This window comes from Schistocerca nitens, chromosome 3, assembly GCF_023898315.1.
Source record: "Schistocerca nitens isolate TAMUIC-IGC-003100 chromosome 3, iqSchNite1.1, whole genome shotgun sequence".
Taxonomy (NCBI): Eukaryota; Metazoa; Arthropoda; class Insecta; order Orthoptera; family Acrididae; genus Schistocerca; species Schistocerca nitens.
Window position 1 is genome coordinate 735,406,889 of NC_064616.1, and position 26,617 is coordinate 735,433,505.

The 26,617-nt window shown below is 40.4% G+C and overlaps 1 protein-coding gene across 3 annotated transcripts in view; it reads right to left on the reverse strand.

Annotated features, from left to right (window-relative positions):
• Positions 1-26,617, reverse strand: part of LOC126248709 (lysine-specific demethylase phf2-like) — a 174,158-nt gene that overhangs the window by 45,180 nt on the left and 102,361 nt on the right. For all 3 annotated transcript variants that reach the window (XM_049950004.1, XM_049950006.1, XM_049950003.1), the window contains 3 exons: positions 13,599-13,805; positions 13,061-13,446; positions 3,600-3,829 (listed from right to left, as the gene is read on the reverse strand). In XM_049950004.1, the coding sequence (XP_049805961.1) occupies positions 3,600-3,829; positions 13,061-13,446; positions 13,599-13,805 (823 nt within the window). The remainder of the gene's footprint in view (positions 1-3,599; positions 3,830-13,060; positions 13,447-13,598; positions 13,806-26,617) is intronic.

Consider the following 26,617-nt stretch of genomic DNA (forward strand, 5'->3'; position numbering starts at 1 on the left):
AGCCCAGCGAAGAGTTGAAAGCCCAGCGAAGAGTTGAAAGCCCAGCGAAGAGTTGAAAGCCCAGCGAAGAGTTGAAAGCCCAGCGAAGAGTTGAAAGCCCAGCGAAGAGTTGAAAGCCAGCGAAGAGTTGAAAGCCCAGCGAAGAGTTGAAAGCCCAGCGAAGAGTTGAAAGCCCAGCGAAGAGTTGAAAGCCCAGCGAAGAGTTGAAAGCCCAGCGAAGAGTTGAAAGCCCAGCGAAGAGTTGAAAGCCCAGCGAAGAGTTGAAAGCCCAGCGAAAGTTGAAAGCCCAGCGAAGAGTTGAAAGCCCAGCGAAAAGTTGAAAGCCCAGCGAAAAGTTGAAAGCCCAGCGAAAAGTTGAAAGCCCAGGAAAAGTTGAAAGCCCAGCGAAAAGTTGAAAGCCCAGCGAAAAGTTGAAAGCCCAGCGAAAAGTTGAAAGCCCAGCGAAAAGTTGAAAGCCCAGCGAAAAGTTGAAAAGCCCAGCGAAAAGTTGAAAGCCCAGCGAAAAGTTAAAGCCCAGCGAAAAGTTGAAAGCCCAGCGAAAAGTTGAAAGCCCAGCGAAAAGTTGAAAGCCCAGCGAAAGTTGAAAGCCCAGCGAAAAGTTGAAAGCCCAGCGAAAAGTTGAAAGCCCAGCGAAAAGTTGAAAGCCCAGCGAAAAGTTGAAAGCCCAGCGAAAAGTTGAAAGCCCAGCGAAAAGTTGAAAGCCCAGCGAAAAGTTGAAAGCCCAGCGAAAAGTTGAAAGCCCAGCGAAGAGTTGAAGCCAGCGAAGGTGAAAGCCCCAGCGAAGAGTTGAAAGCCCAGCGAAGAGTTGAAAGCCCAGCGAAGAGTTGAAAGCCCAGCGAAGAGTTGAAAGCCCAGCGAAGAGTTGAAAGCCCAGCGAAGAGTTGAAAGCCCAGCGAAGAGTTGAAAGCCCAGCAGTTGAAAGCCCAGCGAAGAGTTGAAAGCCCAGCGAAGAGTTGAAAGCCCAGCGAAGAGTTGAAAGCCCAGCGAAGAGTTGAAAGCCCAGCGAAGAGTTGAAAGCCCAGCGAAGAGTTGAAAGCCCAGCGAAGAGTTGAAAGCCCAGCGAAGAGTTGAAAGCCCAGCGAAGAGTTGAAAGCCCAGCGAAGAGTTGAAAGCCCAGCGAAGAGTTGAAAGCCCAGCGAAGAGTTGAAAGCCCAGCGAAGAGTTGAAAGCCCAGCGAAGAGTTGAAAGCCCAGCGAAGAGTTGAAAGCCCAGCGAAGAGTTGAAAGCCCAGCGAAGAGTTGAAAGCCCAGCGAAGAGTTGAAAGCCCAGCGAAGAGTTGAAAGCCCAGCGAAGAGTTGAAAGCCCAGCGAAGAGTTGAAAGCCCAGCGAAGAGTTGAAAGCCCAGCGAAGAGTTGAAAGCCCAGCGAAGAGTTGAAAGCCCAGCGAAGAGTTGAAAGCCCAGCGAAGAGTTGAAAGCCCAGCGAAGAGTTGAAAGCCCAGCGAAGAGTTGAAAGCCCAGCGAAGAGTTGAAAGCCCAGCGAAGAGTTGAAAGCCCAGCGAAGAGTTGAAAGCCCAGCGAAGAGTTGAAAGCCCAGCGAAGAGTTGAAAGCCCAGCGAAGAGTTGAAAGCCCAGCGAAGAGTTGAAAGCCCAGCGAAAAGTTGAAAGCCCAGCGAAAAGTTGAAAGCCCAGCGAAAAGTTGAAAGCCCAGCGAAAAGTTGAAAGCCCAGCGAAAAGTTGAAAGCCCAGCGAAAAGTTGAAAGCCCAGCGAAAAGTTGAAAGCCCAGCGAAAAGTTGAAAGCCCAGCGAAAAGTTGAAAGCCCAGCGAAAAGTTGAAAGCCCAGCGAAAAGTTGAAAGCCCAGCGAAAAGTTGAAAGCCCAGCGAAAAGTTGAAAGCCCAGCGAAAAGTTGAAAGCCCAGCGAAAAGTTGAAAGCCCAGCGAAAAGTTGAAAGCCCAGCGAAAAGTTGAAAGCCCAGCGAAAAGTTGAAAGCCCAGCGAAAAGTTGAAAGCCCAGCGAAAAGTTGAAAGCCCAGCGAAAAGTTGAAAGCCCAGCGAAAAGTTGAAAGCCCAGCGAAAAGTTGAAAGCCCAGCGAAAAGTTGAAAGCCCAGCGAAAAGTTGAAAGCCCAGCGAAAAGTTGAAAGCCCAGCGAAAAGTTGAAAGCCCAGCGAAAAGTTGAAAGCCCAGCGAAAAGTTGAAAGCCCAGCGAAAAGTTGAAAGCCCAGCGAAAAGTTGAAAGCCCAGCGAAAAGTTGAAAGCCCAGCGAAAAGTTGAAAGCCCAGCGAAAAGTTGAAAGCCCAGCGAAAAGTTGAAAGCCCAGCGAAAAGTTGAAAGCCCAGCGAAAAGTTGAAAGCCCAGCGAAAAGTTGAAAGCCCAGCGAAAAGTTGAAAGCCCAGCGAAAAGTTGAAAGCCCAGCGAAAAGTTGAAAGCCCAGCGAAAAGTTGAAAGCCCAGCGAAAAGTTGAAAGCCCAGCGAAAAGTTGAAAGCCCAGCGAAAAGTTGAAAGCCCAGCGAAAAGTTGAAAGCCCAGCGAAAAGTTGAAAGCCCAGCGAAAAGTTGAAAGCCCAGCGAAAAGTTGAAAGCCCAGCGAAAAGTTGAAAGCCCAGCGAAAAGTTGAAAGCCCAGCGAAAAGTTGAAAGCCCAGCGAAAAGTTGAAAGCCCAGCGAAAAGTTGAAAGCCCAGCGAAAAGTTGAAAGCCCAGCGAAAAGTTGAAAGCCCAGCGAAAAGTTGAAAGCCCAGCGAAAAGTTGAAAGCCCAGCGAAAAGTTGAAAGCCCAGCGAAAAGTTGAAAGCCCAGCGAAAAGTTGAAAGCCCAGCGAAAAGTTGAAAGCCCAGCGAAAAGTTGAAAGCCCAGCGAAAAGTTGAAAGCCCAGCGAAAAGTTGAAAGCCCAGCGAAAAGTTGAAAGCCCAGCGAAAAGTTGAAAGCCCAGCGAAAAGTTGAAAGCCCAGCGAAAAGTTGAAAGCCCAGCGAAAAGTTGAAAGCCCAGCGAAAAGTTGAAAGCCCAGCGAAAAGTTGAAAGCCCAGCGAAAAGTTGAAAGCCCAGCGAAAAGTTGAAAGCCCAGCGAAAAGTTGAAAGCCCAGCGAAAAGTTGAAAGCCCAGCGAAAAGTTGAAAGCCCAGCGAAAAGTTGAAAGCCCAGCGAAAAGTTGAAAGCCCAGCGAAAAGTTGAAAGCCCAGCGAAAAGTTGAAAGCCCAGCGAAAAGTTGAAAGCCCAGCGAAAAGTTGAAAGTCCAGCGAAAAGTTGAAAGTCCAGCGAAAAGTTGAAAGTCCAGCGAAAAGTTGAAAGTCCAGCGAAAAGTTGAAAGTCCAGCGAAAAGTTGAAAGTCCAGCGAAAAGTTGAAAGTCCAGCGAAAAGTTGAAAGTCCAGCGAAAAGTTGAAAGTCCAGCGAAAAGTTGAAAGTCCAGCGAAAAGTTGAAAGTCCAGCGAAAAGTTGAAAGTCCAGCGAAAAGTTGAAAGTCCAATGAAAGCACTGTCAGTCTTACCATTCCCACCTTTTTGACCACACAGGTTTAATTTTTAATTTAAAGTTTTAATAGGCTTTATTTATCCCTTGGATTTGATTTTTAATAAGTGTGTGTGTGTGTGTGTGTGTGTGTGTGTGTGTGTGTGTGTGTGTGTGGGCGCGCGCGCACAAAACTGTAATCTTACAAAATAGTTACTTACTTGAAAGCCTCATCCGTAAAGGTGAATCATTAGATATAACTACAATCCTTTTATTTGGCAAACTGCGCTCTCTTATTATTAATCTGTCTGAATCCGAGTCAGACTCTGTATCATTTTCACTTGGAAGGTATGAAATATCACTGCTTGCAGGTGCCATAATTTCCTCTTCATCACTATCATCATGGAAATCATACACTGAAGATCCTCCTATGGGATCTATATTATCTTCCCTGCAATAATAAAGCTTAACATTAGTATTACCAGAGTATTGCAGAATTTGACACTTTGGATATTTTGCCACTTACTGAGAAATCACAGCAATTTCACTTTTTGTACTGATTTTATAGTTTTGTATCTTCCATACACTCTAGAGTGAACTGAAAACTCAATAACATACAAGTCAGTATTTGATATCATCAAGCAGCATAAAAACATGTACTAAGATATGATGGCTTGCAGATGTTAATGAACACTATCAGAGATGTTGAAGTGAGCCACTTAACAACAAACATTGTGGCACTTTCAAAAATAAAGAGTGTTTCTATGAAATATAATAGATGTTATTTTGCCAATGGATACAAGTAGACAGTAATATCTTCTTTGGGATGAATCACAAAGTATTTACCTAAGAAAAAAAATCACTATAATATGTAATCAAACCACCCACCAACTTTATCTGTGGCTATATATATATATATATATATATAATAGTCTATTTAGCTGAAATTTCAGAGCAATAAAAGACTACATTCAGCTGTATGCCCACAATTTTCGTTGGTTACATTGAATGATATGTTACAACTAGACGGCTTTTTTAAATGAAAAAATTCAACGACAATACAAAACATGTAGTAATTACTTGGCTAAAAATGCAGCACATTTACTATGACCGAAAACAAAGACTTGACTTCAAAAGACACTCCCAACATTGTCATTTGAGATTACAATAGCTGTAGTATCACAATGGGGTAGCTTCAATAGTGATAGATACTTTGTTGGACAGCTGTAAAGTGAAAAAAAAAATTCCACAAGTACTGCAGCCTGGAGCACTCCAAGTGTCTGCTCTTTCCGTGTGTGGTGTTTACTCAGCTGTTGAGAGAGAGAGAGAGAGAGAGAGAGAGAGAGAGAGAGAGAGAGAGAGAGAGAGAGAGTGTTAAATACACTTCGCACAGCTTAGCAGAAGTTGCTACAAATAAAAATTTCAAATTTCAGAATATCTCAGCAGTCAGCTGCACTATTGATGGCAAACAGCTGGAGACAGCATCTGCCGTAAAATATCTAGGTGTAACTATCGAGAGCGACCTGAAGTGGAATGACCATATAAAACACATAGTGGGAAAAGCAGACACCAGACTCAGATTCAATGGAAGAATATTAAGGAATTGTAGCTCATCCAAAAGGTAGGACTGTTAGAGGAGAGAGAGAAGATGCAACAAAGAGTGGCAAGTTTCCTCATGGGATCGTTTAGCAGGGGAGGGTGCGTTACAGAAATGCTAAACAAACTCCACTGGCAGATGTTACAAGAGAGGCATTGTCCATCACGGGGAGATTTACTATTAAATTTTTGGACAGCACTTTTCATGAGGAGTGAGACAACATTATGTTGCAGTATCTAGAAAATGATCTCTCACTATCAACATTACTGACTGGGATCCACAAAGCCTCCACTACAGCTCTACACAAACCTGGTATGTATTTGTTCATCCATTCTCTCAGCTTCGAATGATCAACTTTTTCCATCGGAATGTTAGCCTCAATGAAAGCTCGAGTACCGAGCGAGGTGGCGCAGTGGTTAGCACACTGGACTCGCATTCGGGAGGACGACGGTTCAATCCCGCATCCGGCCATTCTGATTTAGGTTTTCCGTGATTTCCCTAAATCACTCCAGGCAAATGCCAGGATGGTTCCTTTGAAAGGGCCTGGCCGACTTCCTTTCCCGTCCTTCCGTAATCCAATGAGACCGATGACCTAACTGTTTGGTCTCTTCCCCCAAGACACCCCCCCCCCCCTCTCCCGCATAGCTCGAGTAGTGAATAAAATGAATTCTTCTTTATCATTTTTCACTCGTTTTGCCCCTGCAGTGACTTCTGTGAGCGTAGCTTGTCTTTTTATACCAGTAGTTGATAGCACCTTCTCCTTGTTGTTCTTATGGGAAGAACTGTTGTTAATGTGTTTCAGGCACGTGTCCTTCCTCTGCCACTCAATACGCACATTGCAGTATTTGCACATAAGTATCTTCCTAGCCGGCTGTTGTGGCCGTGCAGTTCTAGGCGCTTCAGTCCGGAACCGCGCGACTGCTACGGTCGCAGGTTCAAATCTTGCCTCGGGCATGGATGTGTGTGATGTCCTTAGGTTAGTTAGGTTTAAGTAGTTCTAAGTTCTAGGGGACTGATGACCTCAGATGTTAAGTCCCATAGTGCTCAGAGACAGCCAGTATCTTCCTACATTTGTCAAAAACATAAAATCCTTCTGACGAAAATTCCTTTTCTCGGTCGAAAACTGTCACTACCATATTACTCACCTGTAGCATGAAAACAAAACACAAAATACCACACTCAATGCACCGGCGATCCACAACAATTTCCAACACGTAATACTGAATACACTGCCAGAACATTGTAGAATGTCTTTGGAATACTCGATATATTATATATATCGAAATGGTGTACAATCGATATCCAGATTGTATTACCATAACTCCAATCAAATTTCCGCAGTTAAGTTCAAATGACGAGATTTCGCAAAGTTTCGTCAATTATTTCGCGATTTGGCTTAAAAGTAAATAGTTTTGCGTTTTCAGCAAAATGTGTAAAATTTCGTGAAAATTTCGAGATTTCGCGCTCTGCGAAAAACAGGTGCCTCTACTTATTTTCCATCAACTTCTGAGTCAGCATTTAGTAATTCCGAACAGCACTCTTTCAAGCAATAATGACAGTCACCGCCTCTAAGGCAAGTCTTGCCTTTGCATATTATGGGAATTATCTCATGAGTGGATGGTCCTTATATCACCTCTACAGTCAAGAAGAGTGAGTGTGCGATGTTAGTATTCAAATACAGCTGCAGTTTCCTAGGTTTGTATTTCTACCAGCAATTTTTTGAGAATGTGTCTTTTTATCCACATCCATTTCAGTTCCTGGAAAGCTTTCATTTATGATGAAAACTTGATTTATTTTCTATGCTGTTAATGTGTTCTTCCTCTTATCTATATGGAGCTAAACATATTTCTCTTCTTGTCTAATTAGTTACGATGCTACGCAAAATCAAAAACTGGAAAATTCAGGATGGAATAATGACAATATTCGGAATAAACGAACGAACAAACACAAACACACACACACACACACACACACACACACACGGAGCATGTGCAAATGCAACTCTCACACACATGACCACAGTCTCTGCTGCTGAGGCCGTGTGTGTGTGTGTGTGTGTGTGTGTGTGTGTGTGTGTGTGTGTGTGTGAGGGGGGGGGGTCTATGTCTGATGAAAGGCCTTTTGGCCGAAAGCTTGCTTGTTGACAGTCTTTTTGTTGTACCTATCTGCAACTCAGCACCTCTGCTATATTGTGAGTACCACTATCCTTTCCATTATATTGTCAATTCTGATGTTTATATGTCATAGTCGACATGACCAATTGCGAACCTGGTACACGGCCAAGTGGAGGATCTGAATCAGAGGCTCTGACAGTTCTGTGACTGTGTAGGCTGCAGATTCATCGACTTGTGTAATAGGGTGGTTGGGTTTCAGGTTCCGCTGAATTGGTCAGGAGCCCAGTACACTCAGAAGGGTAGCAGGGATTGTGTGACATGGACTGGGGGTTTTTTAGGTTAGAGGGCCTCTGGCAAACACAAAACGGGCTTGTCACAGTGTGTGCAGGCCCAACACAGGAAGAATGTAAAGACAGGAACCATAGGTATAACAGTGGTAAATTATTGTAGCTGTGCTGGGAAAGTACCAGAGCTTGAAGTGCCAATACAAAGGACTGATAGTCAAAATGTTATAGGCACTGAAAGCCGTCTAAAAGCCGGAGACAAGTTCAGCCAAAATTTTCGCGAAGAAACTAACAGTGTTCTGAAAGGATAAGCTAGATAGTTCCTGCGAGTTAGTATGGGCAGAGGTCATTCTTGGCAATCAGAATAAAATAATAATTGGATCCTTTTACCGACCTCTCACTTTAGATGATACAATTGCTGATAGGTTCAAAGAAAACTTGAGTTTGATTTCAAACACGTATCTGACAGACACAAGTCTAGTTGGCGGTGAATTTAATTTACCCTCCATCTGTTGGCAAAAATACATGTTTCATTCCAGAGGCAGGCATTAAACATAATCGGAAATTGTACTAAATGCATTCTCAGAAAATTATTTCAAGCAGTTAGTTCATGAGCACATGTGAATAGTAAATGGTTGTGGAAACACACTTTACCTCTTACAAGGGAACCTCCCCATCGCACCCCCCTCATATTTAGTTATAAATTGATGCAGTGGATAGGCCTTGAAAAACTGAACACAGATCAATCGAGAAAACAGGAAGTAGTTGTGTGAAACTATGAAAAAATAAGCAAAATATACAAACTGAGTAGTCCATGTGCAAGATAGGCAACATCAAGGACAATGTGAGCTGAGGAGCGCCGTGGTTGGAGTGAGCAAATGCGGAACGAGAGGTTCTTGGTTCGAGTCCTCCCTCGGGTGAAAATTTTACTTTCTTTATTTTCTCAAGGTTACGATCTGTCCGTTCATTCATTGACGTCTCTGTTCACTGTAATAAGTTTAGTGTCTGTGTTTTGCAACCGCACCGCAAAACCATGCGATTAGTAGACGAAAGGACGTGCCTCTCCAATAGGAACCGAAAACATTTGATCACAAGATCATAGGTCAACCGATTCCTCCACAGGAAAACACGTCTGATATATTCTATACGACACTGGTGACGGCATGTGCGTCACATGACAGGAATATGTTTTGGACCCACCTAACTTGCACACTTGGCGAATGGGTAAAAAGATTCTTCTACCTTGCCCGATTTAGGTTTTCTTGTGGATGTCATAATCACTCCCAAAAAAAGTGATGAAAACATAAGAGTTTGTCACATAAACTGCAACAAATGAATGCAACAGTTTCAAGGTCACACAGTTTTCCCTGTGCTCTGTCAAAACATACGTTTTTTACGTTTTCAAATGTTTCCGTGTGTAGACCGTCAAATCCTGCGTATGTCCAAGCAAATCTAAACATGTCCTGGAATTTTGGAGAGCGAAGTTGATTATGTGCGAGTGCCTGAACTTTAATAATTGTCTGAAAATAAAAAATTAAACTTTTCGCTCGAGGGAAGATTTGAACCAAAGACCTCTCGTTCCGCAGTTGCTCACGCTAACCACGGCGTTCGCAAGCTGACACTCTCCTAGATGTTGTCTACCTTGCGCATGGCCTACTCAGTTTGTATATTTTGCTTATTTTTTTTCATAGTTCCACACAACTTCTTCCTGTTTTCTCGATTGATCTGTGTTCAGTTTTTCAAGGCCTATCCCTGTGCCAACTTATAACTAAATCTGAGCGGGGTGCGTTGGGGAGGTTCCCTTGTTAGCGACAAATAATCCTGAGCTAATACCAAGTATCAAAATGGATACAGGGATTAGTGAACATAGGTTTGTCATAGCGACACTGAATACTGTAGCCCCCAAAATCCTCCAAAAATAAACGAAAAATATACCTATCCAAAAAAGAAGATAAAAATTCACTTGACGATGGCTTTCTGAGAGACAATTCCCACTCCTTCCAAATTAACAATTTAAATGTAGGCCAGATGTGGCTTGAATTCAAAGAAATAGTATCAGCAGCAATTGAGAGATTTATACCAAATAAATTAACAAATGACGGAGCAGATCATCCTTGGTACACAAAACGGGTCACAACACTGTTGCAGAAGCAATGTAAAAAAACATGCAAAATTTAAACGGGCGCAAAATCTGCAAGACTGGCGATATTTTACAGAAGCTTGAAATTTCGAGTGGACTTCAATGTGAAATTTTTATAATAGTTTCCGCAACGAAACTAAGTCTCAAAACTTGGCAGAAACTGAAAAGGAGATTCTGGTTGTTTGTGAAGTATGCTAGTGGCAAGACACAATCAATGTCTTCTCTGCATGATAGCAATGGAGATACTATCGGAGAGAGTGCTGCCAAAGCAGGGTTACTAAATACAGAATTCCGAAGTCCCTTCACCAAAGACGATGAAGTAAATATTCCAGAATCTGAATCAAGAACAGCTGCCAACATGAGTAATGGAGAAGCAGATATCCTCGAAGTAGTGAAGCAACTTAAATCACTTAATAAAAGCAATACCTCCAGTCCAGACTGTACACCAATTAGGTTTTTTTCCGAGTGTGTTAAAACAGTAGCTCTATACTTAACAATCATATACAACTGTTCGCTCGATGCAAGATCCATACCCAACGACTGGAAAGACACCAATATTCAAGAAAGGTAGTAGGAGTAATCCACTAAATTACAGGTCCATATCATTAATGTCAATATACAGCAGGATTTTCGAACATATATTTTATTCGAACATTATGAGTTACTTCGAAGAAAACTGTCTATTGAATGCAGTCAACACGGATTTACAAAACATTGTTCTTGTGAAAAACAACTAGCTCTTTACTCGCACGAAATGCTGAATGATAATGACATGGGATTTCAAATTGATTATGTGTTTCTGGATTTCCAGAAGGCTTTTGACACTGTACCACACAAGCGGCTTCTTGTGAAATTGCGTGCTTATGGAGTATCATCTCAGTTATGTGACTGGATTCACGCTTTCCTGTCAGAGAGATCATAGTTCATAGTAATTGACAGAAAGTCGTCTACTAAACCTGAAGTGAATTCTGGCATTCGCCAAGGTAGTGTTATAGACCATTTTTTGTTCGTTATCTATATAAACAATTTAGGAGAGACTCTGAGCAGCCGTCTGATGTTGTTTGCAGATGACGTTGTCGTTTATCAACTAGTAAAGTCATCAGAAAATAAAGGCAAATTGCAAAACTATTTAGAAAAGATATCTGTAAATTGTGAAAATTGGCAATTGACCCTAAATAATTAAAAGTGGAGGTCATCCACATGAGTGCTAAAAGGAATCCGTTAAACGATAAATCAATCAAATCTGAAGGCCGTAAATTCAACTAAATACCTAGGAATTACAATTATGAACAACTTAAATTGGAAAGAACACAAGACAAAGATGTCCATTTGTTGATACACATTGCACCAAGAGAAAACATCACAGGTTTTACATGTTGCATAACTGCATGGTTACATAAGTAATAAACAGAAATGGAAAGTGTCGTACAGCTTCAAAGTTCTTTAGAGCAAAATCATCCTACACTGAAGAGCCAAAGAAACTGGTACACCTGCTTCATATCATGTAGCAGCCCCACGAGCATGCATAAGTGCCACAACATAACATGGCATGGACTCTACTAATGTCTGAAGTAGTGATGGAGGGAACTGACACCATGAATCCTACATGGCTGTCCATAAATCTGTAAGAGTACAAGGGGGTGGAGATCTCTTCTGAACAACATGTTGCAAGGCATCCAAGATATGCTCAATACTGTTCATGTCTGGTGAGTCTGATAGCCACCGGAAGTGTTTAAACTCGGAAGAGTGTTCCTGGAGCCACTCTGTAGCAATTCTGGATGTGTAAGGTGTCACATTGTCCCGCTGCCGGAGTCATATCTAGATGTATCAGCGATCCCATATCACTCCAACTGCACATGCCCCAATCACTCTAACTGCACATGCCCCACAACATTACAGAGCCTCCACCAGCTTAAGCAGTCCACTGCTGACATGCAGGGTCCATGGATTCATGAGGTTGTCTCCAGATCCGTACACATCCATCTGCTCCATACAATTTCAAACGAGACTCGTCCAACCAGGCAACGTTTCCAGTCATCAACAGACCAATGTTGGTGTTGACTGGCCCAGGCGAGGCATAAATATTTGTGTGGTGCAGTCATCGAGGGTACGCGAGTGGGCCTTTGGCTCTGAATGCCCATATCAATGATGTTTCATTGAATGGTTTGCACGCTAACACTTGTTGATGGCCCCCCACTGAAACCTGCAGCAATTTGCAGAAGGGTTGCACTTCTGTCACACTGAATGATTCTATTCAGTCACTGCTGGTCCCATTTTTGAAGGATCTTTTTCCAGCCGCAGCGATGTCTGGGATTTTATGTTTTACCAGATTTCTGACATTCACGGCACACTCTTGAAGTGGTCGTATGGGAAAATCCCCACTTCATTGCTACCTCGTAGATGCTGTGTCCCATCGCTTGTGCATGCTCTATAACACCATGTTCAAACTCACTCAAATCTTGATAACCTGACATTGCAGCAGCAGTAACAGATCTAACAACTGCGTTAGACACTAGTTGTCCTACATAGGCGTTGCCGATGGCAGTGCCATATTCTTCCTGTTTACGTATCTGTGTATTTTAATATGCATGCCTGTACCAACTTCTTTGGTGCTTCAGTGTATAAAGGGATAAAGAATAGCAACCTATAGCCTTATGGAATTATTTTCTCAAAATAAAAATAACTTGATATCAACAAACAAGTGAATCTTTAATTATATCAGTGCCAATATCATCCCATCTATAGGTACACACCACTGCAGATTTCCTTACTTGATTCTCACCTAGCACCAAACAATTGGCAATGATGATTACAAAAATCATGGATACATCACAAGTGCATATATTGCAGATCATTTAACTACTCTTGACTAATGCCAGCACTTGGGTAAACGTACACATTTAGTTATTACACCATTAGTAATGTTATGACTTCAAGCATCTGATGAATGTACATGAAAATCCATACCACTTCTGCCCCTGAAATGAAGGCACATGAAATTTTGAATAATCTTTACTACTTTCCCTAAAATGCTTTGTTGCTGTTGTTGTTGATCAAATGCGTGAATCATGTGTCCAAGTCACAAATATGTTTTTTAAATTTTGGAATAATTGGATTAGATTCACTTCTTGACAGATACGATAGGTGGCTTGTTGCACTATTAACAATAGTTCAATCCAGAATAAGCACTTGAAGTTCTCTCTCCACCATCTAATGAAGATAGAGAGGTTATAAGAAAATCAGACAACGGAACTATTTGATGTATAAAATGCCTCCCAGTTTTACTGAAAAAATTTAATCAAGATGATATAAAAGTAGTTATATGAGCCATTGGCATACATTGTGAGAGAAATAATTACCACTTACTTTTAGAAAAACTATTGCTACTTACTTTTACAGCAGGAGTAAAGGTGCAGATGAAGAAAGATCAAAAGAAAAGGAAAAAGCTTGAACTGAAAAGTATGTTTGAAAAATGTGCTAGATAGACAAAAACATCAATTTTTATGTTAAACTAGGCAACAGAACTAATATTTAAGAATATACTTACTCAGAATGATTTTGCAGAGCATCATTAACCAGACTGTCAGCAGATGAGACAATGTTTTCACCAACAATTTGACTTCTTGCTATTTTTAATTTCAGTTCCCCTTCAGTCTTTGACTGGTGAGGTTCATCATCTAAGAACCTACCATTGTATGTGGAATCAACATTATCATTTAATGTTGGGTTCAGAGTTGAATTTATTTCATCAGAAGCATTAATTGAGTCAACCATATGAAAATTTTCTAATTTATTTATACTATATGGATACATTGCTGGTTTTGGCAGTGTTAATTTCAATGGTGGCCGTTGCATACCAACAGGTTTCTTATTTTGAAATGGCAATTTTGGTACTGTCCGAATTGTCAGTCTTACATGGTCCTTAGGTTCAATCTGAAATGTTACATATAGACAAACCATTAATGTAAAACAAAAATTGAAAGCAAAATATTTTAAAATTAATCTTTAATGTATGCTTTTGTGTGTGTGTGTGTGTGTGTGTGTGTGTGTGTGTGTGTGTGTGTGTGTGTGTGTCAGTCACTTACACACTCATCCAAATTTGGGCAGTATGAAAAATCCACAAAGTCATCATTAATAGGTTTCTTTTTTTTCCTCTTTGATTCTCTTTCTGGCTTTGGAGGATTCAAAGAAATCAAATATCTCTCAGCTAGCCTGATTTCTTTGTTAAGTTCCTTAAATAATTTTGAGACATCAATGCCATTTGGTATCTTTTCCCTCATTTTATGTGCCACCTGCAACAAATAATTTTACTCATTCCTCAAGGGAACAAGAAGTAAAATTCATCATCTTCCCTGCCATGCATATACTTTTTGAAACATTTTATTGTAATGAAAAAACAACAAATTTATTTTCATTTATAATGTGAAGATTCAAATGCAATTACTTCTTTTTATATATATATATAAAATGGAGGACCCCAGAACATTTCAATCGCTTCACACATCCATTACAAAATGATTCCTGTAGTACACATTACCAAAGGTTGTTTCCATTGTAAATAGACTTTTGTTTATGAAAAATTCTGGTAAATTACATATCATGCTGCCAATGCGCTTTACACGTATGTGCGTTAACTTTTCTGGAACTTAGGAATATAACAAAAATATATCAGACTGTCACACCAAAAAAAGTTTGGAGCTTTTCATAAAGTTTAACAAGCCAAATGCACCAGAAAGAATTAGCTTTTGTTGTTATAGTGCACCTATTTCAAGCAACAAAATGTGAAAAAGACATCACATACAATCTGAAGACCAAATACTTCACTGATTCACCATCATAGTAGGTAGTATGGAATCTGAAGTTGGTGCAGAGAGCTCTTCTCTATCTGCAGTTCACACATGCACTGCACCCAATGCATCATATTTTCTCAGTTCCACAATGCTGCTTACCTATTCCAGCTCTACTGTTTACCAACCAATAAAACCTCAAAAATAAATCTCTCAAGAAAGACAATAGTGAAGACAGTGATAGTTTCTTTGCCCATACTCCTACATCACATCAAAGCCTTACACTGTATGTTCCAGTGCCAAAGAAATTATAATCACTATTAAGAAGTAGGCAGCAAGAATCCCAAGAGCATAAGCCTATGCCACAAACAGTTCACGTAGCAGACTGTAATTCAAATGTAAGTGTGCATAAAAAATGGCAATACAGCAAACATAAAGTGGCATGTGCTCGTATTTTACTTACAAAACAAAGTTTTTATTTATCTGCTGAATGTTACAGTAACTATGTGAAAGTTTTAACATCTATCCATTGTATATTTCTTTACATGTCACTATTTTTTCGACAAAGTGGTCACTTTCACCCTTAACAGTACTTCTTTCAAATGAACAGACTTTAACCATTTTCAATATCTTCTTATTTTCCAAAGAAAGATTAACAATAAGAGTCAGTAGAGAGGACTGCAAAACGAACAAGTAAATTTCTCTCCAAGATATTTTTCTGCTACAAGTACTGACTGACTTAAAAGACACAAATTAGCAATTCTCAATATACCACAGACAGGAACAATAACATTGCACACAGTGGTCTAAGAATTCAAAAAAATGAAAACATGATTCACACTTCTGAGACACATCATAAAAATATCTTAATTATCAGGATATCACAACAAAGACAGTGTTTAATGCTTTAAAATCAACCTCCACCACTGCTCTGAGAGTGACAATACAGTATTTGGATTCAAAATGCACAAATTGCATAAGGAACCTCTCTGGAACATAAATAGCAATGATAGTGAGACATTTATTAACAACTGAATTACAGACGTCCACTTTTCAGGATGCGGCACTCCTTTTTCACTCCAATGATGGCAGTGGTGGAACACTGAAAAATGGACTCCACTGGACACCAAAAGTATTAGGAAGTCATTCACGTCTATGAATGCTCAATTATGTCCACAACTCACACAGAACACTTAAAATTTAAAAACTCTTTTTTCTCAAAGGTCTTTTAAATTGTCTACATTGATACATATCTAGAAATTAAAATATGATGACTAGACTAGTTTCAGTTGTCAACACAACCATCCTCAGATCACACTTGTATGAGACATAAGTTGAACAAAACCTGGATGCATCAGTAATAACCATTTCATGCAATAACTTGCACTTGTATAAGAGGCAAGTTCAATGAAAAATTTTGGCTCTAATGGCACAACAAAAATGTGACTGGTTCTACACCATAGCTAATAAAATTTTAGACAAACATAACTGACATAAAGGTCATCATTACACCATATAACTTGATAGCAAAATAAAATGTTTGTGTAAGACTAACTTGACTATTACCCATTCATAGCCACAACATAACAATGGTGTTAAAAAGTTTTCTTCCGTTCAATGCTTCATCAACCATTGCATCTGCTGTTACAGCAGGATGAAATCGCTAAATGAATTGGTATCCTTAAACAAAATGCACTGGCCGATGGATATACAATATTCAATGTTACTAATTGTTACAATAAAGTAAATAAAAACAGAAAATTATATACAATAATAATAATAATAATAATAATGAGGAGGAGAAAGAAGAAGAAGATGAAGAATGTCCTTAACACCCCAATAGCAATCATAAAACAAACTAAATTTGCAGCTGTGGCATACGGCATGCACCATTGAGGTTTCACAAAAAAATTGAGCAATGTTTTCGTAAGACTGACGTTAGGATTGATTTTCTGACTACTTCACCTAGGACACGCTTATGTACTGAATAGGCCCAAAACATAATAAGTTTAATATGCCAGGAGTTTACAATACAAGATCAACTGTAAGGATTGCGACCACTACTATATCAGCTAGATGGGTTGCTCCTCTGATGTACACATTAGAGAACATACCTATTCCCAAAATAGAACAGCTTTTGGTATGTACATCACTATGGAGAGAAACATGGTGCAGGAATTCAACACAGCTTGGAGGTACTGTGTAATGCACCTAAAGGAAGCAAGCTGGGGTTTTCAAAGAACTGGAGCTCCACAACTGTCAGAGGGGCCCCAACTGAGTATTATAGGAGCTGAACAAGTTTAATCAGAATTATTTCTTCACTATTTTTGCTGAACTGCTATAGAATTTCAGCAAGTAATACTAATGATAAACTGCAATACTTCCAGCCCGAGGACCATGTGCTTTTACTGCTGCCTTTCTAACTGCATCAGCACATATGACTAAGTCAGATCCCCTGCACGTCACTAGAGATAGTGCCCATCTGCATAAGCCATTTTCTCATTATAGCTGTTAATTCGATTTGTTAATATGATACGTTGGCAACATTATGAGATTTAAATCTTTTGTTATGTTGTGGCAACAGGCCATACTGCTGTTTCATGTTCTGCTCGTAATTTTCTTGCAATTAATACCGATTTGATTTTCTGGCCTGATTTTTGTTTATTTAGATTTCTTTGTCAAGTATTTTTAATTATTACAGTGTTTTTTTTTCTACAAACTATTTTAACTATGTAACCTTTTATTATTTTTATCAGCATTATGGCTATTAATGGGTAATAAAGTTAGTCCTAATGGAAACACAATTGCTGACGAGTTACGTGGTGTAACAAATTTTTTATGGTTTAAGTTTGTCTACAATTTTATTGTATAAAACGGTATCTCATTTTCACTGAACTTTCCTCTTATACAAGTGCAAGTTATGGTTATTATTGGCACATCCAGTTTTTGTTCAACTTGTCTTATACGAAAATTATCTGAGGATGGATGCATTCACAACTGAAACTAGTCTAGGCATCATATTGTAATTTCTATGTATGTGCGCGGTCTACACAATTAAAAAATATTTTTAAAATTTTAAGAAGTTACGTAAAATCACTTCTTCTTCACAGAAAAGGTCAGACATTACTCACATAGAATGGTCAGTGATAAATTCAAACGCTTGAGGTCTGAGGTCAGGTGATTCAAAATAACGAAGGGCAAGGGGGGATGGGGGGCAGGAACACAAGCTCCCCTTACCTGTGGAGAGCTGCTCAAACCACTCCAACACAACATGGAGCGATGGGGTGGTGCATAGTCTTGCCAAATGTATATGTCATCTCCAAGTTGCTGCAGGTGCATAAGCAGATACACATTACTGGACAGTTGTTTCCCATATTGTTCAACAGTGAGATACAATGATAGACGTATCAGGGATTTCACCCCATGTAAGTGTATCTCACCTTCACCACTTGCATGTCAGCATGCAGGATGAACAACCTCAAGTAGTTTCTTAGGTATTTGCAGGCTGCCATTTGTCTTTTTGATGGGCACAGCAACTCATATGTCCGAACAACCTTTTTCAATATTGATACTGATGATGTTCCTGCTCCCATGTTAATCACTGTGCCCTGTGCTGTACATTGAGCAAGCACACGAGCGTGGTGGCTTCTGTGCCCACAGAAAATAGATGGTTCTCCGGGGTATGACTGCTCTCTCAAAATGATGAGTGACCGGCTGCAATGTGATCTGTCTTGTCACTGTTACAATCCACAACAGTGAATGGTTACTGCTCTTATCCATTTGTTGCTGCCCACTTTAGTTGACTGTGGTGGTTGTGGTGTTTTCCCTGAAATGCGGTACTTGTGGTACATACTCGACACCATGTCTCACGAAAACCCCAGAGTCTAAACAACTTCAAAGATGGAGTATCCTATGTAAAAAGCGCTTATGATCTTGTCCTGTCTGTCTATATTAATATAATATAATTTGATGCGCCTGCAGTAAACCTATGTCAAGCTACTCAATTGTTGTGCAATACAGAATTACATAATGCCATATCATTAGACACGTTATGCAAATGCCTGGCACAATGTACGCAATATGGTTTGATAGTTGATATGTAGACATGAGGTGATATAATAATTAGATATATCATTCCACAATAGCGCCCAAGTGCTCAAAGTCAAGACAACTGATAACGGCACCTACTTGAGATGGTGAAAGTCTGTACTGTAGGCTTCAAATCATTGTCACACAGGTAGTGTGCAACTGATAAGTGTTCTCTAACTGAAAGCTACCATCACTGTTTTAGAAAAGGAGCAACACGAAACAGATAAATTCAGTAAATGAGAAGTCTGGCACCACTAAAATTACACACATGTCCTTCCAGAGCTCTGATGTCACAATGTAAACATAGCTCACACACTGGATTTTTCTCATTTTGAGAGAGCTGAAGAGCAATCTGTTTAATTGTTAAAAAACATTCAATAGCCAAGATCACATAAAATATATTTTTTTTTGAAGTTAAGGTTGGTTGGTTGGTTTGGGGAAGGAGACCAGACAGCGAGGTCATCGGTCTCATCGGATTAGGGAAGGATGGGAAAGGAAGTCGGCCGTGCCCTTTGAAAGGAACCATCCCGGCATTTGCCTGGAGCGATTTAGGGAAATCACGGAAAACCTAAATCAGGATGGCCAGACGCGGGATTGAACAGTCGTCCTCCCGAATGCGAGTCCAGTGTCTAACCACTGCGCCGCCTCGCTCGGTTTTTGAAGTTAAGACAACCAGTTTCAACAGACTATGCTGTCATAACTAATGAGGAGGTACTGAATAGAATTGGGGAGAAGAGGAGTTTGTGGCACAACTTGACTAGAAGAAGGGATCGGTTGGTAGGACATGTTCTGAGGCATCAAGGGATCACCAATTTAGTATTGGAGGGCAGCGTGGAGGGTAAAAATTGTAGAGGGAGACCAAGAGATGAATACACTACGCAGATTCAGAAGGATGTAGGTTGCAGTAGGTACTGGGAGATGAAGAAGTGTGGCTGAATCGCACCTCTGACTAGTCATACAAATGGTTGCAGTATTTTATCAACCTATTGTTTTTGTGATCTTCAGTCCAGAGACTAGTTTCATACAGCTCTCCATGCTACAGGATAGAGTAGCATGGAGAGCTGCATCAAACTAGTCTCAGGACTGAAGACCACAACAATGACAACAACAACAACATGCTGTCATCTTCAGATCTTAAAATCTTTTTGTTGTAAAACATGTTCATTTTACATTGACATCACACGTAAGATGTCAAGTGGATAAAAACAGCACAATATAAAAGGTTTGTCATCGCTAAAATGTTTAAAAAACATGAAGCACCTTGTGCAACGTGCTATGTACATATTGTTCACAGTTGCTTGTTGCATCATACAGTACCCAAAATCACAACTATTTACATATGCTGGACATATTCTGAAGTACAAATCCACTTTAAATTACAGTTTTACCTGTTGCTTAAGGTGCTTACATTTTTTAAATATTTGAACAATGACAAACCTATTATAATATGCTATTTTTATCCACCTGACATCTTGTGTGTGATGTCAGTGTAAAATGAACATGTTTTACAACAAAAAAATTTTAAGACCTGAAGATGACGGCATAGTCTGTTGAAACCAGTTGCCTTACACACATATACAGGGTGTTTCAAAAATGACCGGTATATTTGAAACGGCAATAAAAACTAAACGAGCAGCGATAGAAATACACCGTTTGTTGCAATATGCTTGGGACAACAGTACATTTTCAGGCAGACAAACTTTCGAAATTACAGTAGTTACAATTTTCAACAACAGATGGCGCTGCGGTCTGGGAAACTCTATAGTACGATATTTTCCACATATCCACCATGCGTAGCAATAATATGGCGTAGTCTCTGAATGAAATTACCCGAAACCTTTGACAACGTGTCTGGCGGAATGGCTTCACATGCAGATGAGATGTACTGCTTCAGCTGTTCAATTGTTTCTGGATTCTGGCGGTACACCTGGTCTTTCAAGTGTCCCCACAGAAAGAAGTCACAGGGGTTCATGTCTGGCGAACAGGGAGGCCAATCCACGCCGCCTCCTGTATGTTTCGGATAGCCCAAAGCAATCACACGATCATCGAAATATTCATTCAGGAAATTAAAGACGTCGGCCGTGCGATGTGGCCGGGCACCATCTTGCATAAACCACAAGGTGTTCGCAGTGTCGTCTAAGGCAGTTTGTACCTCCACAAATTCACGAAGAATGTCCAGATAGCGTGATGCAGTAATCGTTTCGGATCTGAAAAATGGGCCAATGATTCATTTGGAAGAAATGGCGGCCCAGACCAGTACTTTTTGAGGATGCAGGGACAATGGGACTGCAACATGGGGCTTTTCGGTTCCCCATATGCGCCAGTTCTGTTTATTGACGAAGCCGTCCAGGTAAAAATAAGCTTCGTCAGTAAACCAAATGCTGCCCACATGCATATCGCCGTCATCAATCCTGTGCACTATAACGTTAGCGAATGTCTCTCGTGCAACAATGGTAGCGGCGCTGAGGGGTTGCCGCGTTTGAATTTTGTATGGATAGAGGTGTAAACTCTGGCGCATGAGACGATACGTGGACGTTGGTGGCATTTGGACTGCAGCTGCAACACGGCGAACGGAAACCCGAGGTCGCTGTTGGATCACCTGCTGCACTAGCTGCGCGTTGCCCTCTGTGGTTGCCGTACGCGGTCGCCCTACCTTTCCAGCACGTTCATCCGTCACGTTCCCAGTCCGTTGAAATTTTTCAAACAGATCCTTTATTGTATCGCTTTTCGGTCCTTTGGTTACATTAAACCTCCGTTGAAAACTTCGTCTTGTTGCAACAACACTGTGTTCTAGGCGGTGGAATTCCACACATGTGGATGGATATGTGTGTGTGTGCGCGAGTGTATACCCGTCCTTTTTTCCCCCTAATGTAAGTCTTTCCGCTCCCGGGATTGGAATGACTCCTTACCCTCTCCCTTAAAACCCACATCCTTTCATCTTTCCCTCTCCTTCCCTCTTTCCTGATGAGGCAACAGTTTGTTGCGAAAGCTTGAATTTTGTGTGTATGTTTGTGTGTCTATCGACGTGCCAGCGCTTTCGTTTGGTAAGTCACATCATCTTTGTTTTTAGATATATTTTTCCCACGTGGAATGTTCCCCCCCCCCCTCTCTCATATATATATATATATATATATATATATATATATATATATATATATATATATATATATATATATATATATATGGAACTCAAATTTATATGTAAAAGGGAATACTTTGAGTGACATTAGTTTTGAGTGGTTAGAAATAGGACTCCTCTTTGTTGTTTTAGATGTTCAACATACGCACTTTTTATGTAAATACAATAATGTACAACATGCAGTTTCTCTTTCTCCCACTCATGCTTGGTGGTACAATATGGTCTCTATAAAGTAGTTCACGAACACTACTGAAAAGTGAACCCAAGACCTGTGCAGAAGACTAGAGGAGTCCTTGCTGCTGGCTGATAGGCTACAATTTATCTCCTTAATCCACCTCCTGAGGTATGTTCTATTGGATTAAGATCTGGAGACATCGCAGGCCAGTCTATGCAATAAATTGACAAGAAATTCATCCAAAAGAGCAGCATCATCATTATTATCCACGAATTATCATATATGAAAGTGAAGTGTGGCTGAATCGCACCTCTGACTAGTCATACAAATGGTTGCAGTATTTTATCAAACTATTGTTGTTGTGATCTTCAGTCCAGAGACTAGTTTCATACAGCTCTCCATGCTACTCTATTCTGTGCAAGCTTCTTCATCTCCAAGCAACTACCGCAACCTACATCCTTCTGAATCGGCTTAGTGTATTCATCACTTGATCTATCTCTATGATTTTTACCCTCCCCGCTGCCCTCCAGTACTAAAATGGTGATCCCATGATGGCTCAGAACATGTCCTTCCAACTGATCCCTTCTTCTAGTCAAGTTGTGCCACTAATTCCTCTTTTCCCCAATTCTATTCCATAACTCCTCATTAGTTATATGATCTACCCCTCTAATCTTCAACATTCTTTTGTAGCACCACATTTCGAAAGCTTCTACTCTCTTCTTGTCTCAACTGTTTATTGTCCATGTCTCTCTCTTCCATACATGGCTACACTTCATACAAATACTTTCAGAAAAGACTTCCTGACACTTAAATCTATACTCAATGTTAACAAATTTCTCTTCTTCAGAAACACTTTCCTTGCCATTTCGTCTACATTTTATATCCTCTCTACTTCGTCCATCGTCAGTTATTTTGCTCCCCAAATAGCAAAACTCACCTACTACTTAAAGTGTTTCATTTCCTAATCTGATTCCCTCAGCATCACCCGATTTAATTTGACTACATTCCATTAGCCTCGTTGTGCTTTTGTTGATGTTCATCTTATATCCTCCTTTCAAGACACTGTCCATTCCATTCAACTGCTATTCCAGGTCCTATGCTGTCTCTTACAGAATTACAATGTCATCCGTAAACCTCAAAGTTTTTATTTCTTCTCCATGGATTTTAATACCTACTCCGAACTTTTCTTTTGTTTTCTTTACTGCTTGCCCAATGTACAGACTGAATAACACCAGGGATAGGCTACAACACTGTCTCACTCCCTTCCCAACCACTGCTTCCCTTTCATGCCCCTCAACTCTCGTAACTGCCATCTGGTATACATACAAACTGTAAACAGCCTTTCCCTCCCAGTACTTGACTCCTGCAACCTTCAGAATTTGAAACAGAGAATTCCAGTCAACATTGCCAAAAACTTTCTGTAAGTCTACAAATGCTAGAAACATATGTTTGCCTTTCCTTAATCTGTCTTCTAAGATAAGTTGTAGGGTCAGTATTGCCTCATGCGTTCCAACATTTCTATGGAATCCAAACCGATCTTCCCCGAGGTCAGCTTCTATCAGTTTTTCCATTCATCTGTAAAGAATTTGTGTTAGTATTTTGCAGCTGTGACTTATTAAACTGATACTTCGGTAATTTTCACACCTGTCAACACTTGCTTTCTTTGGCATTGGAATTATTATATTCTTCTTGAAGTCTTAGGATATTTTGCCTGTCTCATACACCTTGCTCACCAGATGGTACAGTTTTGTCAGGGCTGGCTCTCCCAAGGTTATGAGTAGTTCTAATGGAATGCTGTCTACTCCCGGGGCCTTGTTTTGACTTGCTCTGTCAAATTCTTCATATCTCCAATTTCATCTTCATCTACGCCCTCTTCCATTTCCATAATACCGCCCTCAAGTATATTGCCCTTTTATAGACCCCTCTATATACTCCTTCCACCTTTCTGCTTTCCCTTCTTTGCTTAGAACTGCTTTTCCATCTGAGCTCTTGATATTTTTATTTAATTTTCCTGTAGGCAGTATCTATCTTACCCCTAGTGAGACAAGCCTCTACATCCTTACATCTGTCCTCTAGCCATCCCTGCTTAGCCATTTTGCACTTCCTGTCGATCTCATTTTTGAGACGTTTGTATTCCTTTTAGCCTGCTTCATTTACTGCATTTTTGTATTTTCTCCTTTCATCAATTAAATTCAATATCTCTTCTGTTAGCCAACGACTTCTACTACCCCTCGTCTTTTCACCTACTTGATCCTCTGCTGCCTTCAATTTTTCATCTCTCAAAGCTACCCATTTTTCTTCTACAATATTTCTTTCCCCTAATGCTCTCTCTGAAACACCCTACAACCGCTGGTTCTTTCAGTTTATCCAAGTCCCATCTTCTTAAATTCCTACCTTTTCCAGTTTCTTCAGTTTTAATCTACAGTTCATAACCAATAAATTGTGCTCAAAGTCCACATCTGCCCCTTGAAATATCTTACAATTTAAAACCTGGTTCCTAAATCTCTGTCTTACCATTATGTAATCTATCTGAAACCTTCCAGTGTCTCTAGGCCTCTTCCATGTATACAGCCTTCTTTCATGATTCTTAAACCAAGTGCTAGCTATGATTGCATTATGCTCTGTGCAAAATTCTACCAGGCAGCTTCCCCTTTCATACCTTACCCCCATTCCATATTCACCTACTACTTTTCCTTCTCTTCCTTTTCCTACTATCGAATTCCAGTCCCCCATGAGTATTAAATTTTTGTCTCACTTCACTATCTGAATAGTTTCTTTTCTCTCATCATACATTTCTTCAATCTCTTCGTCATTTGGGGAGCTAGTTGACATACAAACTTGTACTACTGTGGTAGGTGTGGGCTTCGTGTCTATCTCGGCTACAATAACGCGTGCACTATGCTGTTTGTAGTAGCTTATCCACACTCCTATTTTTTTTTAAATTCATTATTCAACCTACTCCTGCATTACCCCCATTTGATTTTGTATTTTTTACCCTGTATTCACCTGACCATAAGTCTTGTTCCTGCTGCCACCGAACTTCACTAATTCCCACTGTATCTAACTTTAACCTATCCTTTTCCCTTTTTAAATTTTCTAACCTACCTGCCCGATTAATGGATCTAACATTCCACACTCCGATCCATAGAACGCCAGTTTTGTTTCTCCTGATAACGACATCTTCCTAGTAGGCCCCACCTGGAGATCTGAATGGGGGACCATTTTACCTCCTGAATATTTTATCCAGGAGGACGCAATCATCATTTAACAATACAGTAAAGCTGGATGCCCTCGGGAAAAATTATGGCTGTAGTTTCCCCTGCTTTCAGCCATTAGCACTACCAACACAGCAAAGCCGTTTTGGTTAATGTTACAAGGCCAATCAGTCAATCATCCAGACTGTTGCCCCTGCAACTACTGAAAAGGCTGCTGCTCCTCTTCAGGAACCACACATTTGTCTGGCCTCTCAACATATACTCCTCCGCTGTGGTTGCACGTACAGTACGGCTATCTGTATCACTGAGGCATGCAAGCCTCCCCACCAACAGCAAGGTCCATGGTTCATGGGGAGGGGAGGGCGCGGGAGGGGGGGTGTTGTTGTTATCAACCCATGAGTATTAAAAAATCCCTTATCTTCAATGAATATGTGAATATCTAGCCATCTATCCGACACAATGTCTAAATACAATTTCCATGCTGTTGAGTTGATGCCATGGTGGCCACCAAATCTTAATTGTCAAATTCAAGGTTTTTTCCAGGTTTTCACGTAACTTATTTTTACTCAATGGAGTTAGCAAACATACTATGCTGCAAAGAACCACTTACTTATTTTTAAAATATGGTGTGTATCAAAAAGAATCATCCGATTTGGCGCATCTATATTTCTGAAACTAATACACATATACACTGAATTTTGTTTTTTGATGAACGGGAAACTCAAAGTTCTTTTTTTTTCATACCTTTTCATAGGTGTTCAATATGCCCCCCACCCCCTTGAGATACATGGCTTATGACAATGTGGTATTCAAACTGTTCCCACACTGCAGTGAGCCTGTCTTGAGTTACAGCTTCCACAGCTGCTGTTATGCAATGTCTCAGTTCATTCATTGTTGTTGGTAATGGAGGGACATAAACAGGGTCTTTTATAAACCTGCACAAGAAATATTCATATATAGTCAGGTCCAGTGACCTTTGAGTCCAATAATGTAAGGCTGAATTATTTGGTCCAGTGTGACCAATCCATCGTTTAGTTTGTCTCCTTCATGGAGAGCTTGTAGTAGTTGAACATGTGTGAGACGGACATCAGGGGCACGTTGAGCTGCATGGCGAACGGAGTTCTACAGACTTCTTGTGATACTATAGCGGATATATTCGACATCTGTGTCAGACACTCGGGGGCAGCTCGACAATTTGCCTTTACACAAACAACCTGTTCTTGGAATTGTTCATGCCATCGTCTAATGCTCTTTGCTGTAAGAGGATCCACACCACATGTAGTACGAAAGCCACGCTGAACAGTTACTACTGACCCACACTGCGTAAAACGTGGAACACAAAACACTTTCTGTCTTTCCGACTTTTACTGGAAGTGAAGTGGGCACATACTGTTACTACCTAGAAGGAACCATGTAAAACTCGAAAGTTTGCTCTTTCCAACAGTACCTATCTCAAGTAACATAATAGTTATGATTTTTTTTAATCGGATGATTCTTTTTTGATACATCTGTATATGTCATCCAAATTGAATCACGACAAGTTAAGATAAACACCACGTACACTGTAATAGACTAAGTCAAGTTTGAGCAGTTGGAGGATACTGCATGTCATAATGAGACACGGTCTGCATTTAAATTGTATTTGTTTATGCAATGCTGTCTGTTCATTTAAACTAGACTCCTTATGAGCAATCGATGG